This window comes from Anomaloglossus baeobatrachus, chromosome 4 (assembly GCF_048569485.1).
Source record: "Anomaloglossus baeobatrachus isolate aAnoBae1 chromosome 4, aAnoBae1.hap1, whole genome shotgun sequence".
Lineage (NCBI taxonomy): Eukaryota > Metazoa > Chordata > Amphibia > Anura > Aromobatidae > Anomaloglossus > Anomaloglossus baeobatrachus.
Genome location: NC_134356.1, coordinates 169210550 through 169228456, shown reverse-complemented (window position 1 = coordinate 169228456; position 17907 = coordinate 169210550). Strand labels below are relative to the sequence as shown.

General features: G+C 48.1%; 1 protein-coding gene across 2 annotated transcripts in view; it reads right to left on the bottom strand.

Moving 5' to 3' along the window:
* Positions 1 to 17907, bottom strand: part of LOC142303315 (E3 ubiquitin-protein ligase RNF14-like) — a 53300-nt gene that overhangs the window by 25322 nt on the left and 10071 nt on the right. Inside the window, exons 3-5 of one of the 2 annotated variants that reach the window (XM_075344586.1) lie at positions 16432 to 16583; positions 12902 to 13405; positions 8218 to 8479 (exon numbers count right to left, since the gene is read on the bottom strand). In XM_075344586.1, coding sequence (XP_075200701.1) covers positions 8218 to 8479; positions 12902 to 13405; positions 16432 to 16583 — 918 coding nt within the window. The remainder of the gene's footprint in view (positions 1 to 8217; positions 8480 to 12901; positions 13406 to 16431; positions 16584 to 17907) is intronic. The other variant, XM_075344587.1, reaches the window with a different exon arrangement.

Below are 17907 nucleotides of genomic sequence, written 5' to 3'. Positions count from 1 at the left end.
CTTTCCTAAAAACATCTCCAGAATCCGACCATTTCTCACCTTCGAAACTGCAAAATCCCTTACTATCAAACTTATTAATTCTCGTCTGGACTATTGCAACTCTTTACTGATAAGTCTCCCTCTGACCAAACTTTCTCCAATCCATCCTAAATGCAGCAGCCAGGGTTATATTCCTGTCCAGCCGCTTCACTGATGCCTACACCTTGTGCCAGTCACTACACTGGCTACCTATCAGCTACAGAATACAATACAAACTCATATCTCTCACCCACAAAGCTCTCCAGTTCTGCACCACCCTATATCTCATCATTCATCTCTGTCTATCATCCTACCCTATCTTAGACTAATATCCTCCATAATATGAACCTCACACCTCCGTCTCCAAGACTTTTCTCGTGCCACGCCAGTTTTCTGGAATGCACTACCCCAAAGAATGCGCCTAATATCCACCACCCAAGTTTTTAAGCGTGCATTAAAAACACATCTCTTCAGACAAGCTAATCATCATAACTCACTAACCTAACTCTCCCCTGTCCCGCTTTCTAAATGCTTTTCATAACCTTCTCCCTCTTTTCTCTGTGCTCACATCCTCCAAAAGCACGTAAGTGCACCTAAAAGGTTACTGTCAAATGACCAGATCATTCAACTTCACATGAAATCAATAAATTATCATAATGATGGCCGGACCAGATACTACCAGCATGCTTTACTTTTTGTGTCCCCCTATTTCCCAATAGATTGTAAGCTTTCGAGCAGGGCCCTCATTCCTGCTGTAGCTGCTGAACTATGTGCTATTTTGTTTTGTTTTTGTCTGTATAAGCCCCCACCTGATTGAAAAGTGCTGCAGAATATGTTGACGCTATAAAGAAACTTTATTATTATTACTTTTTTTTTTTTATTATTATTATTATTATTATTATTTATTTTCACTTACAGATTAGTGATGGGGGTGTCTCATAGATGCTGCCATTATTAATCCAGGACTTAGGGGATTCTGTGGGCTGCCATTAAGTCCCCCATTACCCAATTTCCACCGCACCAGGGCAATCAGGAAGAGCTAGGTTTGTCGCATCTAATAGATGCAACAATCTTGGGCAGCTGCAGGCTTCTATTTTTAGGCTGGGGGGATTCCAATAAGTATGGACCTCCCCAGTCTGAGAATACCAGCTGCTGGGCTTTATCTTGACTAGGTATCAAAATTGGGAGGGACCGCATGTTGATTTTTTAAATTATTTATTTAAAAAAATAAATAAAAAAAATAATAATAATAAATAATAATAATAATAATAAAAAGCAGCATGAGGTTCCTCTTGTTTTGATACACATCCAAGATAAGTGCAGGGCTAGAGGATGCAGCCTTTATCCATGGGCTTTATCTGTACAGTGGGAACCACAATTGTTTTATTTATTTATTTATTTTATATAATGATTCTGACCTACAGACAGTGCCTGTCTGATTGCAGTCAGATGCTGTCACACAGGCTGGGAGGCACATCTGACTGTAACCAATCACAGACACCAGGATGGCCAGTGAGCGGGGAAAGCAAGGAAAGCAGTGCATATGCGATGAGCCTTATGCGCTGCACAGAAAGTGAATATGCGACCTGGAAGACGTGTGCTGCCATGACGGAACCTCGGTAAGTATGAAGCACTCGCTTCAGTCTTATTTTCTTTATTTTTTTTAATTTCTAACACCCAGAATCTCGGGCACGTTTCCCGGGTACCTTTGAAACCATGCAGATTCAGACTTTTACCGTCCGGGTCCGCGCATCACTAGTCTGGATGTCAAGCATTTATATTTCTGGAGCAATATGCACTCTCAATAGGTAACTAGTCCAATGCTCATTATAAGGAGACTATAACTTCTTGACAAAATACTAAATATTTAGTTCTCGTTGCCTATAAAAGTCCAAATTGGAAAGTGATTATTGTCTGTTGTCCAAAAAAGGGTGGCTTTTAAAGAAGATGGTAGTTGGACTAAATGCTTGCCACATGTGATGGATAGGAGATCCAGAGGCTGGCAAATGCAGTATAGAATGGCCGGAGCACTGACCCCCCCCTCCCCCCGGGCATGTGTGGAGGCCAGCATGACACTGATTGGAGTGGAGGTCATGATGTCACGGGTAGGGGAGGGGGAGTAAGTCAGGGTATAGTAAAAAGGTGAAGCTGGGGGAGGAGCGGCACTTTTCCCGCTCTGGGACACCAGTGAGAGTCCCCATCCCTGTACCTGCTATGGACGCCGGGGATCAGCTCCTGGAGCGGCTGAGAGCTGCTGCTGGGACCATCCCCCCAGGTGGCTGCAGAGCCTGATAGCAAGGATCTTCGGTGGGAGTCCGGGGGGGGGCAGGGACGGCACCCCTGCGACAGCGGCGCCCCCGGAGGTCTGGACTGGCAGAGAGGCGGTCACCTGACCTGACTCCCAGGGCCCAGCGTCGCCACAGAAGCCCCCTCCGGGGACCCTCCAGGCCGGACGCCGCGAGCTGCGAGGTCCGGCAGGCCCCGGCCTGGGAGGAATTCAGACGGGCGGCTGGGCCCGGCGGCAGTCGGCAGGCCTACGCTGGAGTTGGGGGCGGGGCCTGCTGCTGCCTTGTCGGCGAGTGACGTCGGCGGTGCGGCGGGGCGCTCTGGTGATGTACCGGCCGAGCGCCCTGAGCCTCTCCTCCCTGCAGCGATAGTATCCCGGATGGATCCCTGTGCGGTGGGCGGAGCCAGGCGGCTGCGGTCGGAACTACATCGGGCCTGGCATTCAGGGCCTGCGGCTACAGAGGCCCTGTCTGGGAGAGGGGCCACATGGAGCGGAGCAGGGGGGGCCGTGCTTGGAGAGCCCTGAGGATAATATGCAGCTCCCCCTGTTGGTCGGCGCTACTGATCGTCATGTCCAGGATATGCGGCCGGCGGGGCCTCGGGCCGCGCGGCTAAAACAGCAATGGAGCAGAGTCGGATGGGAGGAGCCAAGTCATGCTAGATCGGCAGGAGGGACGTCAGGATACAGGTGGTCCGGCTGGCGAGGTTATACCTTTGTGCAGCCTGGTGAGTATGATTACATGTTTTGTTTGTCTTCACATGCTGTTTAGGTACACAGTAAAAGGGGGGGTGATGGGTCAGCTGGGGTTCGGTTTGGGGGTGCCAGCGGGTGTTAGGGGGAATGCGTTGAGTGGGGAGTTGTCAGAATTGAAGTTGCGTTCGCCAGTTGCGGGCCCGGATTAGGGGCCAGGAAAACCCCGGCGCCAGTGGCGGCTTGGGTTAATTTGTCCGTCATTGCGGCTAGTGAGTCCAGTTGGGAGTGTCTCTTCCCCAGTATTAGTGGCAGTTCAGACTGAAAGGAGTAAGGAGGTGGCAAAAATTTATTTTGACAAAGGGGGAAAAGACGATAGCAAGAAGGGAGATGGGGAGAAGTGGCGATGGCACTTGATTCCTCAGACTTATGCTAATAGGTTTAAGGCGTTGCAGTTTGGGCAAGAGTAATTGGCGACAGGCGCCAGAGAATAGTTTTCAGTGGTTTTGCTATATGGGCTCGATTGGTGAGGCCTATAGGATTTATGGGGGGTAGACCTGGATCCGTTATGAGGAGCAGTGTCATCAGAGGATGGCGACCGTCCATCCATAAGATGGGATCAGAAGGATATAGGCTTGTGGTTGCGGGTGATGGCGGCAGCCAGATATGGGCAGTCATTTCAGGGCGGGGCAGGGTTCCCCGGCCGGTCAGGAAGTTGGGGTGCCGGTGGTCAGTACGGACAGACAGGGTCCTAGAAGTCAAGTTCGTGTTGGTAAGTTAATGAGGGGGAAGGCAAGTCAGTGACACTTGTCGTTGTTTGGACATCTCCGCACCTATTGTAACGGAGCATCCCATGGGATGTCCAAGGGTCAGACACCGGTGAGCTTAGTTGCGATGCTGCCGTACTTAAATAGGGATCCTGTTAGGGCCAAAGCTGAGGTTTGAGGTTGGGTTTTGGGGAGGGTTTCAGGATTCCTTCCCCTGTTTTTGAAGTTCCAGGGACAACCAGGAATCTCCCTCGGTGTATCAGCATTTGGCGCTGGTAGGTGGAAAGTTAGGAAAGGAGGTGGCGTTGGGGAGAATGGGGGGCACAGTTAGTCACCCCCCTACCTTTTCTTATTTTGTGGTTTCGTCATTCGGGGGGGGGGCCAAGGAGGAGCCAGGTAAAGTTCGGCTAATCCACCATTTGTCTCATCCCAGGGGTAGGTCAGCGAATGATGGTATACTGGCTGAGCTTCGTTAGGTGTTGTATACGTCGTTTGATGAGGCTACAAAGTAGGTAAAGAGTTGTGGGAGGGGTATGTTGATGGCAATAGATGGATATTGAGGCAGCTGTCCGGCTCTTACCAGTTCATCCAAAATTGTGTTCGTTATTAGTTTGTTTTTGGAAGGGAAATTGTTTTGGAGACCCCTGCTTGCCAATGGGTAGTGCAGTATCGTGCACATTTGTTGAAACCTTTTGTTCTTTTTTAGAATGGGGGGGGCGTGATGTTTCTGGTTTGGCATCACTGGTACCTTACCGGGATGAATTGTCAGTGTGTGGGATTGGCTGTTTCGGCACAGGCACAAGAATTCTAGCAGCAATGGAATGGATAGCGAGAGGCTTTGGGGTGCCTTTGGCACCTGGGGAAGAACTGTTCGGCCAAATACCTGTATTTAGTTTATGGCCATTGTTGACTCAGTGATTTGGGAGGTTCGGCTTCCTGATGACAGGTTGCCACGCTTAAGGTTGAGGTAGCAAGGGCATGCCGGGTGAGGAAGTTACAATTAAAGGAGGTTTAATCGCTATTGGGGGAAACTTAATTTTGCGTGTCGGGTAAGGTCAATGGGCCGAGTTTTCACGTCGGCTAGCTTGCGCGACAGCTGGAGTGCTTGCTCTTCACCCCTACATAAGTTTGTCGGAGGAACATTGAGCGGCCTTGTTGGTTTGGGGAGAATTTTTTGGGGAGCAGGACAATGGTGGTTCGTTGCTTAAGGATGAGGTAGTGGTTAATTTCAAATTGGATTGGTGACCAGAAAGTTGGATGGCGGAGGGGTTGACAAGGAATGTGTCGCTATTGGAAATTTTTTCCGATGATGGTCGCACCCCATTTGGGGAGTGACCAGTTGTGGAATAAGTAGATCCGGTTCAACTGGGACAATATGGGGGTGGTGCTAGTGATTAATAACGGCTCGGCATATTTTACCCAAGTTGTTCGGGTGTTGCGGCGGTTGGTTTTTATTTGTTGGGAAATTAATACGGGTCACAGCAGCTCAGGTACCAGGTATAGAGGACCTAATAGCGGATTTCCTTTCCTGTTTCAGTGAGATTGTTTCCGGGATTTTGCGGTAGTGGCGGACGGCAGCAGCTTGTAGTCCCCTGTGCAGCTTTGGAGCGTGGTCTTCAAGCAGCAAGACCACGGATTCAGGCAGTTTGACTGGTACCACGTGGGCGGCGTATTAGGCCACATGGGTTCCTGGGAGTGGTGGTTGGGTGGTGGCATGATGAATGAGGATTCCCAGTTAGGACTGTTCCTGGGAAATCGGGGGAGTGGCGATAACAGGTTGGTTTTCCACGAAGTTGAGTCATTTGATTACAGGGTTGGCATTTGGTTTCTGGTTGCGAGGTGTACAGGATTGGGAACAAATTTTTGGGTTGTTCAGGCGTTGAAGGGTGTGCATAGGGGCCATAGGTAGACGGCCTGTGTGATTTAGCTTATTGGAATGTTTGGGTAGGGAATTAAGGTATCATTGTTGCGGTTGGCTTTTCGTTGGCGCTTTTTCGGGGCTTGGTGTATTGGCGAATTGGTATTTCCCAGGGTGACGTGCCCCGGGGGCTTGGGTAATAGTGACGTCCTATTTTTGGAGCATGGGGATCGAATTTTGGATCCAGAAATCAAAAATGGATAAAGTGGGGGCAGGCGGGTTTGTTTAGGGAAGGTTATGGCATCAGGTATGTGCCATTGGCAGTGCGTTTTGAGCTTTGCAAAGGTCCACCCGAGTCAGGATGGCCCATTGTTATGTTTCGAGGACGGGCTTTTTGTCCAGATATTAGTTCATTAGTGTTTTGTGGGCATGTTTGAAATCATTGGGTCTGGTTGGCGAGGTTTGCGTTGCATTCTTTTCGTCTTGGGACGGCAGTGGAAACGTGGAAACCTCTGGGTGTGGTCTCCCTGCTAAGACAGTTAAACAGATTGGTCGATGGAAGTCTCAGCGTTGTAAGTCGTGGGTTCGCAATGTTTCAGGGGCAATTGATCGGAAGACTGGTTCTGATGGAGGGGGGGTGGGGGGGTGTCATTCTTTGGGGTGGTATTGGAGCTACTTGGTAATTTTGTTAGTGCTTTGTTTTTCAGACACCCCCCCCCCCCCGTTTTTCCAGCCTGGTCTGGATCTTGGGCCATTCTAATGTGTGCTGGGGAACACAGAGAGCGGATACGAGAAGGAACAGGAGACAGCTAAATTTTGTCGGAGGGATAGGGCTCCTGTCGGATGGGTTGGAATCAGGAGTATGGGGTGGAATACGGTGTTGCAGGGGGTGCATAACTATGCTCATTTGGGCAGGCCCCCTGACATTTTGGTTTTACGCGTCGAGGGACCTATTTGGGTGAGCGGCTTTCTCGGACTTTGCTAAAGATACTAAGCATGACTTGTTGCGGTTATGGGTGTCTTTTCCAGGCGTGATAATTGTGTGGTGGGACATTGTTCCAAGAAGGGTTTGGGCGGAAAGCATGGTCTGTGGAGAAGCTGAATAAGGTGCGGGTGAAAGTTAATAGGATTATCTCCAAAAATTTGGGGGCTGCAACGTGGGATTCGCAGCTCGGCTTTTTGAGCTGGAGCGAGAGGATGACGAATTTTGGTAGGCGGATGGGGTGCATTTGAATGCAGTACGGATTGATTGTGGGCACTTGGATTGCAGGAAGGTATTGAGCGAGCTTTGCTATTGAGGGGGGGTCTCAGGCACTTGAAGGTTATCAAGGTGCCCTCGTTGTGGCAGGTTTTTGGTGGGTCCTTGAAGTTGGTTCTAAATTGGTTCGGGGAACCCATCCGGGTATGGATCCCCTCATTGGCAGAATGGTTGGTCACCTGGTGATTTTTGGGGGATCCCGACGGGGTATGTCGGGGCCCCCGTGGGTGTTTTTGGTGGTTAATGAAGGAATAACCCTTACACTTTGGTGCTCCTGAGCCAGTGTGGGTAACGGCTGGGAGCAATTTGGTTATATGGCTTGGTTATGGGAATCACCAGGGTTTTAGCTTCAAGGACCTTACCACAATGCAAAATTTTACATGTTATGTATTTGTTTAATAAATGGCTGCTATGGCCAAAATTATCCAAAGATAAATTGGTGTCTGAGTGGTTATTAGCAGATAAGGGGGAATTGGAAAAGGGGTGTGTGTGCCTAATTATTATTGGCCGGAATCTACAATTCCAGGGTCAAGAATGGCCGGAGCACTGACCCCCCCCCTCCCCCCGGGCATGTGTGGAGGCCAGCATGACACTGATTGGAGTGGAGGTCATGATGTCACGGGTAGGGGAGGGGGAGTAAGTCAGGGTATAGTAAAAAGGTGAAGCTGGGGGAGGAGCGGCACTTTTCCCGCTCTGGGACACCAGTGAGAGTCCCACCCGCCCTCCCTAAAGACTTTGAGTTCGCAATGGGCTGCAAGTTTTGTGGGAGGCGATATGGAAGTTTATCGGGTCGTAGTGGCCTGGTGGCAGGTTTTTGGTGGGTCCTTGAAGTTGGTTCTAAATTGGTTCGGGGAACCCATCCGGGTATGGATCCCCTCATTGGCAGAATGGTTGGTCACCTGGTGATTTTTGGGGGATCCCGACGGGGTATGTCGGGGCCCCCGTGGGTGTTTTTGGTGGTTAATGAAGGAATAACCCTTACACTTTGGTGCTCCTGAGCCAGTGTGGGTAACGGCTGGGAGCAATTTGGTTATATGGCTTGGTTATGGGAATCACCAGGGTTTTAGCTTCAAGGACCTTACCACAATGCAAAATTTTACATGTTATGTATTTGTTTAATAAATGGCTGCTATGGCCAAAATTATCCAAAGATAAATTGGTGTCTGAGTGGTTATTAGCAGATAAGGGGGAATTGGAAAAGGGGTGTGTGTGCCTAATTATTATTGGCCGGAATCTACAATTCCAGGGTCATGCTATAGTAATGCAGGAAACCAGTCATTCATATATTGCAGCAATTAACAAAGAGCGACAAGGAGGACAAAAATAATATAGAACTTACAAAAACAACAGAGACAACACCTTCTGAACATACCATCAGGTATTTTGCAAGGAGAGATTCCGTGGAAGGTCATATTACACAGGATACAAAAAGCAAATTCGCAGCCAGAGCAGACGCCCATTGTACCCTCTGGCTCCTGCATAACTGGGGTCTGACAGCCTGGACGTGGGCAATAAACAACATCCGCCATTAAATCCAAGCTTGATTGCAGGAGGAGACGATCATAGCGGCTAAAGAGCTGCTCCTCTACCAGATTCTTTACCTAGAAGACAACAAGGACATGAACTATTAAATATCCATCATCATGGACTCCAGAGCAGCTGATGTCACGCAATAATATTATTTACTTTTATCTTTCTGCATTGACTATGGCAGCAAAAAAGTGGATCAAATTTGAATAAAACTCAGACACATTGCTGTCCAAAAATGCTGTAACATATACCTGCGGTACAGATGTCTACATTGCTTTACGATATATTGCAGATGGTTTTTGGATTTGTTTCAAACATTTTCTGAAGTATAAATGTAAAAAAACTCAGTTGTAGATTTTTCTGTGGATCACTACCCTCAGAGATACAGTACCCACAAATCTAATATATAAATCTTAGGGCGGCTTTGCACATTGCAACATCGCACATGCGATGTCGGTGGGGTCAAATCGAAAGTGATGCACATCCGGCGTCACTTTCGACATCGTAGTATGTAAATCCTAGATGATACGATTAACGAGCGCAAAAGCGTCGTTATCGTATCATCGGTGTAGGCTCCGACTTTTTCAAAATTATGCTGCCGCGACAGGTACAATGTTGTTCCTCGTTCCTGTGCAGCACACATCGCTGTGTATGAAACCGCAGGAGCGAGGAACATCACCTTACCTGCCGCCAGCGGCTATACAGAAGGAAGGAGGTGGGCGGGATGTTTACATCCTGCTCATCTCCGCCCTTCCGCTTTGATTGGCTGCCTGCCATGTGACATCGCTCTGACGTTGTACGACCCGCCCCCTTAGGAAGGAGGCGGGACGCCGGCCAGAGCGACACGTCGCAGGACATGTGAGTGCATGTGAAGCTGGCGTAGCGATAATGTTCGCTACGCCAGGAATCACAAGATATCGCTGCTGCGACGGGGGTGGGGACTATCGCGTGGGACATCGCAGCATCGGCTTGCGATGTCGCAACGTGCAAAGCCCGCCTAAGTGTATGTATATATGTATGTGTGTGTGTGTGTATGTGTGTGTGTGTATGTCCGCCAAAGGAATCCGCACCGTCGAATTTACAATCACAAAATTTTGCACAGACACCTTATGTGACTCGGGGAACTTCACAGACTATGTTTTGAGGGGAATTTTTAACCCTGCGCTTTACAGTTATTCACTGAAAAACTGGCAATGGCTATGTGCGCACTAGAAAATGGACTTTTCTTAAGAAAAATCCTCACCCTCTGGCAGAATACTGCACCTGCAGCAAAAACTGCGGTAAAACCGCACCTGCATTTTTTCCGCGGTTTGCCGCGGTTTTGCCACGGTTTTTCTGTGGGTTGGTCCCTGCAGTTTTTTACCATTATCTATGGCAAAAAACGCAGGTACCTGCAGAAAAGAAGTGACATGCTCATTCTTTTTGCTGCAGAAATTCTGCAGCAAAACCTGCAGGGGAAAAAAACGCAATGTGCGCACAACATTTTTTTTTTTACCATAGATTTTGCTTGGGAATGAATGCAGAAAGGTTATGAACATTTTCTGCAGCAGTTCATGCAGCAAAACCGTGGCAAATCCGCGACAAAAACTGCAGCGTGTGCACATGGCCTTACATTAAAGTCAATGCAGCTGGGAGCCACAGGTCATTAATAGCAGCTGTGATTGGTTGTTATAGGCTACGAAGGATATTCTTAGCATAAGAGCTTATGTGTGAGGTAATATGATATCGGTAGAGACAGACACACAGAGACAAACAAAGACAGAGACACACAGAGACTGTCATAGACACACACACACACACAGAGACTCACACAGAGACTGATACAGAGACACACACACACACATACAGACACAGAGACACAGTCAGAGACACAGACAGAGGCACAGAGACAGACAGACACATACACACGCACACAGAGACAGACACACACACAAAGAGACAGAAACACACACTGACACACACATAGACAGACACACAGAGACACATAGAGACACATACACACAGAGACAGACTCAGATACACACAGAGACAGCGACACAGAGGGGCACACACAGACACACACAAAGAGACCCACAGACACACAGAGACCCACAGAGACAGATATAAACAAAGAGGGACAAGCAGAGACGCACACACATACAAACACACACACACACACACACAAAGGCACACAGAGACTGATACAGAGGAACACATGTAACACCCTGGGGTCAAGGGTTTTTTGGGGGTTTTCACCCGACACGTCGCCGGGATGGGGGTACAGTTGCTCTGCATCCTCACAGGCTGACCTAGCCCGGTTTCGTGACCCCGAGATGTACAGGAGGGGTAAAAATGGTGGTGTACGGAAGGCAGGACAGAGGATGGGGGTTGGTAGTGATGATTAGAAAAGTCTTTTATGATCGTGACGCCACTAGTGGTACTCAGCCAGGGATGGGGCCACCACTGCAGGTGCTGTTCTCTAGGGCTGATGGTGAGGGTTGCAGCCGGGATGGTGTCGCTTCCCATAGGCGGAGTGGGATTACCCCGAGGAGGATGACGGAGGAAGGCCGGGGGTGGTGGTAGTCCCTATTGGCGCCAGAGTGTTGGTCAACGGTGACGGTAAAGGAGAGGCAGAGGCTGCAGTTCCAGGTCTCTTTACTCACGAGTAGTTCAGGCGCTGCCCCATAGTACCGATCTCTGCCACGATAGGCTCCAGCCGATCCTGGATAGTCGGCAGTCATCACCGGTGCCCGTGAAAGTCTTTTAGTGAAGTGTCCCTCGGTTGCTATTCGGAACCTGGGCTGCGCCTCCTTGTCCAAGCCACGGGCCCATGAAGGAAAGAGGAACACTAACTCCCATTGTTAGTGCTAGTTGTTATCCCAAGCTGTGCCCTGAAAGGTCTGCTCTAGTGTGATGGTTGCACCTACTTCTACCCTAAGTGGCGCCGCCCCCCAGTGGTTGTCCTAGCGATGAGTGACGTCCATGCTTCGTGATGGCTAAGTACCCTGTCTGCCCTAGTCCAACCCCCTGTGGGAAGGCCACTTACTGTTGTTTGTGTGTGTTTTGTGAAGGCACCGACAGTTAACCCCCTCCTGACCGGGGATAGCTATTACCCCTAAAAAGTGGTATAATACCCTGTGGCGCGTGAAGCCCGGGGGCACCACACACACAGATACAAAAAGACACAGAGACACAGACAGACACACAGAGACAGACACACAGAGACAGAGAGACAGAGAGACACAGACTGAGACAGACACAGAGAGACAGACACAGAGAGACAGACACACAGAGACAGACACACAGAGACAGACACACAGAAAGACAATGATACAGAGACAGAAACACAGACAGACACAGACAGACACATAGAGACAGAGACACATAGAAACAGACACACACACAGATGCAGAGAGAGAGGCAGACAGACAGACAGACAGAGAGGGAGACAGACAGACAGAGAGTGAGTGGGAGAGAGGGAGAGTAAGGCTGCTTTCACACCTCCGGTTTCTGCAATGCGGCACACTCCGGCACTTTGCAGGAAAATCGCAACCGTTTTTTTTTTGCTGCCGGTTGCGTTTTTTCTGCATAGACTTTAATTAGTGCCGCATTGTGCCGCATGGCCTTGCGTTCCATCCGGTTTTTGCCGCATGCGGCAGATTTAGCCGATGCGGCGGCCGGATGGAACGTTGCCTAGCAAGTTTTTTCGTGCGGCAAAAAAAAACGCATCGCGCCGCATTCGGCCGATGCGGCGCATTTTTCAATGCATGCCTATGGCGGCCGGATGCGGCAAAAACCGCATCCGGCCGCCGCATGCGGTTTTTGCCACTGCGCATGCTCAGTAGCATGCCGCAAGCGGCAAAAACCGGACGGGCCGCAAGGGAAGAACTTATGCAAAGGATGCGGTGTTTTCACCGCATCCGTTGCATAGCTTGCACAGCCGGATTGAGCCGCAGAGCTCAAGCCGGATGTGTGAAAGCAGCCTAAGAGAGACACTTAGTTACTGTCCCGGGCAATGTCGGGTACTACAGCTAGTACAAAATTTAAAAAAAATGTTATTTCTATAGAAAACATTAGCTGATCCATCATTGGCATCTGGAGACTCAGCAGTGGTTACATGTTACGAGAGGTTGTTGTTATTATGAACACACCATTGAATGTGAGTATTGTAGTTTTTATTTTAAGCAGTCTACTGCAAAAATCTGCAAATTTGCTTTTGTGGATTTGCATGCAGCTTCCTCCAGAAATCTTTGACAGCAAATACACTACATGTAAATATCACCTAACACTAGTCACATTCACCCAACAGAAATGTTCACAGAAAAACAGTGTAGATGATCAGAAAGGTCCTATCATGATGAAGAGAATTCTGTTTTAGCTTGTGTTGTATGTCTAAATTTTATGTTGTAACTGAAATGTCTATTTTCTGTATGATTGTTAGGAGAAATTGTTTATCTACACCAAATTTAAAAAACAAATCATTTGCTCAAAAGCTCTAGTGAGCCCTCACTTACCTGAGCTGGAGTTGCAGTAGACGTGCACTTTGGTTCTGGACAGTTTAGTGCATGGACTTGTCCGTCCTTAATCTGGACTTCAAAGTAGTCTTTGAGACAGGTGTTACAATACACATGCTGGCAGTCCTTAAAGTGGGTGCAGTCACTGCCCAGCTTCTCCATAAAACAGATATCGCACAAGAACGGTTTGCCATCAAAAACCTTCTTCTCCTGAGCTTCACTGAAGACCAAGATGTATTTGACCAGGGCAGACACTGACTGCACGTCCTGTATGGCACGTTTATCAAATGATCCTCTTTCCAGTAAGACCCCATCCGCAGGGGTCTTTTCAGGGGGCTGCATCCAGTTCTGTAAACCATTGCTAGACACCTCAATTTCATATGGAGATTTTATATCCAAGACATTAAGTGTCTCCTCCTTTAGAAACTGAATCCACGGGAACAAGACAACACATCCCTTGTTCTCCTCCCACAGGACATCTAAATGGTGACACAGCAGAGTGAGCTAAAAAAAAAAGAAGAATTAAATAAAATTAACACTTTGGGTATATACCAAGGAGTTTACATTGAGCGCCATTCTCATACAGCCTTCCATGATCAATCACTTTTTCAGAATAGGATGTAATCGGCAAGTCACAGCCTTATGCGGGCGTCACACGGGACGATAAATCGTGCGATCACATAAGCGATCGTACCCACCCCTGTCGTGTTTGCGTCACGGGCAATTAGTTGCCCGTGGCGCACAAAGTCGTTAACCCCCGTCACAAGTACTTACCTGCCGGACGACCTCGCTGTGGGCGGCAAACATCCCCTTCCTGAAGGGGGAGGGACGTTCAGCGTCACAGCGACATCACACAGCAGCCGGCCAATAGAAGCGGAGGGGCGGAGATGAGCGGGACGTAAACATCCCGCCCACCTCCTTCCTTCCACATAGCCGGCGGGGCGCAGGTAAGCTGTGTTCGTCGCTCCCGGGGTGTCACACACAGCGATGTGTGCTGCCACGGGAGTGACGAACAAACGGAGCACAGAAGGAGGAACGGCATTATGAAAATGAACGACGTGTCAACGAGCAACGATAAGATGAGTATTTTTGCTCGTTCCCAGTCGTTCCGAGGTGTCACACAGTACGATATCTCTGACGATGCCGGATGTGCGTCAATAACGACATGACCCCGACGACATATCGCCAGATATATCGTACCGTGTGACGCCCGCATTTGGCTGGAGTCAAATTGACCGACAACGAATAGGAAAAATAAGACGTATAATTATAAGGACCAAAATCAACAAAAAAGCTCTTAAAACAATAAACCTTTATTAAATAAATATATATTAAAATCCCAGGGAAACAACAAAAGTGGTGTGTACAATATACACCAGAGTAACTTATAGGCAAGCAACAGCAAGGATAGAGAAAAGTGGTTACCTGTGAGGATCAGGGTATAGGCAGTCCAATAAGTTGTTAGGGTAATGGGCCTTGCCCTGCATTTATCGCTGCCTACCAACGGAGGTTATACCACCCTAATTTGTACGGCGCCTCCATTCCTTTGCGGCTATCCCTATTAATCCCTACTCTGCCACTAGGTATGTACCCTCCACCAAAAACCTCAGTAAAGTGCAAGTGCAAACAACAAACCATGTAGCACATTCATCGGTAAAGCCATGAATAAGTCCTCCCACTGATATATAAAATGTATACACAGCTATTCAAAATATCCCCAACAGACTATAAAAAAACTTGGGTAGTAAATAAACAAACATAATGATAGGTAAGGAATAAATGGCCCTTAGCAGGGGATACTTAGCATAACAATGGTAGTTCCTTGAGGGTCTATAAGGAGTGCCAAAAATAATCCCCTCCATATATTCAACATTCCCTACCCTGCAACAGTTGTAGCCCATGTGCTGGATACGTCTGAGTTTGGTGGCTCTTGAAGCACTGACTCCAGCAGCAGTCCAATCCTTGTGAATCTCCCCGAAAATTTTGAATGGCCTTTTCTTAACAATCCTATCAAGGCTGGGGTTATCCTGGTTGTTTGTCCACCTTTTTCTACCATACTTTCCTTCCACTCAACTTTCCATTAATATGCTTGGATATAGCACTCTATGAACAGCCAGCTTCTTTAGCAATGACCTTTTGTAGCTTACCCTCTTTGTGGAGCGTGTCAATGACTGCCTTCTGGACATCTGTCTAGTCAGCAGTCTTCCTCATGATTGTGTAGTCTACCGAACCATACTAAGGGACCATTTTAAACGCTTAGGAAGACTTTGCAGGTATTTTGTAGTAATTATTCCAATTTTCTGACATAATTACATTTGGTTTTTATTGGCTGTAAGCCATAATCATCAACATTAACAGAAATAAACACGTGAAATAGATTACTCTGTGTTTAATGACTATATAAGCTAAAAGAAAAAGGTTTTGGTACCGTGTTAGCCAGCTGAAAAATGATTGATTGCTCTCAGTGAGAAAAACAAAATTAAAATATTGTAGTTGTGATACCTTTTAATGGCTAACTAAAATAAAATAAAATGATGTTACAAAGCAAGCTTTCGAGACATCTCAGGTCCCTTCATCAGGCATGGTTTTAGTTTCAAAGAATGTACCGCACAACTATGAAACTAAAGCGGGCTTTACACGCTACGACATCGCTAATGCGGAGTCGTTGGGGTCACGGAATTCGTGACGCACATCCGGCCGCATTAGCGATGCCGTTGCGTGTGACATCGATTAGCGATTTTGCATCGTTGCAAAACAGTGCAAAATCGCTAATCGGCGACACGGGGGTCCATTCCCAATTATCGTTACTTCAGCAGTAACGAGGTTGTTCGTCGTTCCTGCGGCAGCACACATCGCTGCGTGTGACGCCGCAGGAGCGAGGAAGCTCTCCCTACCTGCCTCCCGGCCGCTATGCGGAAGGAAGGAGGTGGGCGGGATGTTACGTCCCGCTCATCTCCGCCCCTCCGCTGCGATTGGGCGGCGGTTCAGTGACGTTTCAGTGACGTCGCTGTGACGCCGCATGGACCGCCCCCTTAGAAAGGAGGCGGTTCGCCCGTCACAGCGATGTCGCCGGACAGGTAAGTATGTGTGACGGGTCTGGGCGATGTTGTGCGGCACGGGCAGCGATATGCCCGTGTCGCGCAACAGATGGGGGCGGGTACCCACACTAGCGATATCGGGACCGATATCGCAGTGTGTAAAGTAGCCTTAAAACCATGCCTGATGAAGGGACCTGAGATGTCTCGAAAGCTTTATGCTGCATTATGGTTTCATGTTATACGGGCCCATAATACAATGCCCATAGACTGCTATGGATCAATAGTGTACCATGTACTTGGAGCTAAACTGCGGTTTATACAGAATCCATAAAAGTATTCATGGAATGTTACAATGCATGCTGTCCGTATTTTCCCATAGCAAAAAAGTGTTTTAAAAGCCTGAGAGGCAATGATGAGACCCACCCAATTATATAAACTTGTATAAGGAATTCTGTCAGTAAATAAGAAATTTCATAAGAAATTAAAAGTAACCTGTTTTTGTGAAAGCCACTTGCAGCTTAGTGTGAAGTCCGGGGGGGCAGCGGATGGGTAATCTGGGGGAAGCTCAAAATTCAGCACAATCGGTGGCAGGAAGGACACAGTGTCCTCAAAGTTCTCCGCAAAGGAGTTTGTTGCACAGTTGCCTTGGGGAAAAAATAACAAAAACCATTAGCACTTAAATTACTGAACATACAGTATGACAACAGGATATTTAATTCACGTTCCATAAAGTAATATGTATAGTATATATAACACAAATACTGTGTATATATATTATATATATATATATATATATATATATATATATATATATATATATATATATATATACACACATACACATAGGGTGAATATGGCAGTAAAGGAGCCCATATTAGTGTTATGGGGATATTATGAGAGGTGGCCAAATGTGACAACGCTATAGAAGCAGACACCGGTATTATAAATGGCACATGATAGGTAACATCCTGCTACAGATTGGGCTTTGTAGCCCTAGAGTTTGAAGATACGCCGTTAGCACTAGTGCTGTCATTGTGACTGGCATAAATTACATTGTGGCATCCATTCAGAGGTATGCAATATATACTTAAGATGAGGCAAAGATTGTACAATCCACACCTAAAGGCCCCGTCACACTAAGCAACATCGCTAGCAACATCGCTGCTAACGAACAACTTTTGTGACGTTGCTAGCGATGTTGCTGTGTGTGACATCCAGCAACAACCTGGCCCCTGCTGTGAGGTCGTTGGTTGTTGCTGAATGTCCTGGGCCATTTTTTGTTGTTGCTGTCCTGCTGTGAAGCACAGATCGCTGTGTGTGACAGCGAGACAGCAACAACTAAATGTGCAGGCAGCAGGAGCCGGCTTCTGCAGAGGCTGGTAACCAATGTAAACATCGGGTAACCAAGAAGCCCTGTCCTTGGTTACCCGATATTTACCTTCGATACCAGCCTCCGCCGCTCTCACTGCCTGTGCTACTGGCTCCTGCTCTGTGCACATGTAGCTAGCTGCAGGACACATCGGGTTAATTAACCTGATGTGTGCTGTAAGTAGGAGAGCAGGGAGCCAGCGCTAAGCATTGTGCGCTGCTCCCTGCTCTGTGCACATGTAGCTGCAGTACACATCAGGTAATTAACCCGATGTGTGCTGTACTAGGAGAGCAGGGAGCCAGCGCTCAGTGTGCGCTGCTCCCTGCTCTCTGCACGTGTAGCTCCGTGCGGTGGTAACCAAGGTAAATATCGGGTTGGTTACCGATATTTACCTTAGTTACCAAGCGCAGCATCTTCCATGCTGTGCTGGGGGCTGGTCACTGGTTGCTGGTGAGCTCACCAGCAACTCGTGTAGCCACGCTCCAGCGATCCCTGCCAGGTCAGGTTGCTGGTGGGATCGCTGGAGCGTCGCAGTGTGACAGCTCACCAGCAACCTCCTAGCAACTTACCAGCGATCCCTATCGTTGTTGGGATCGCTG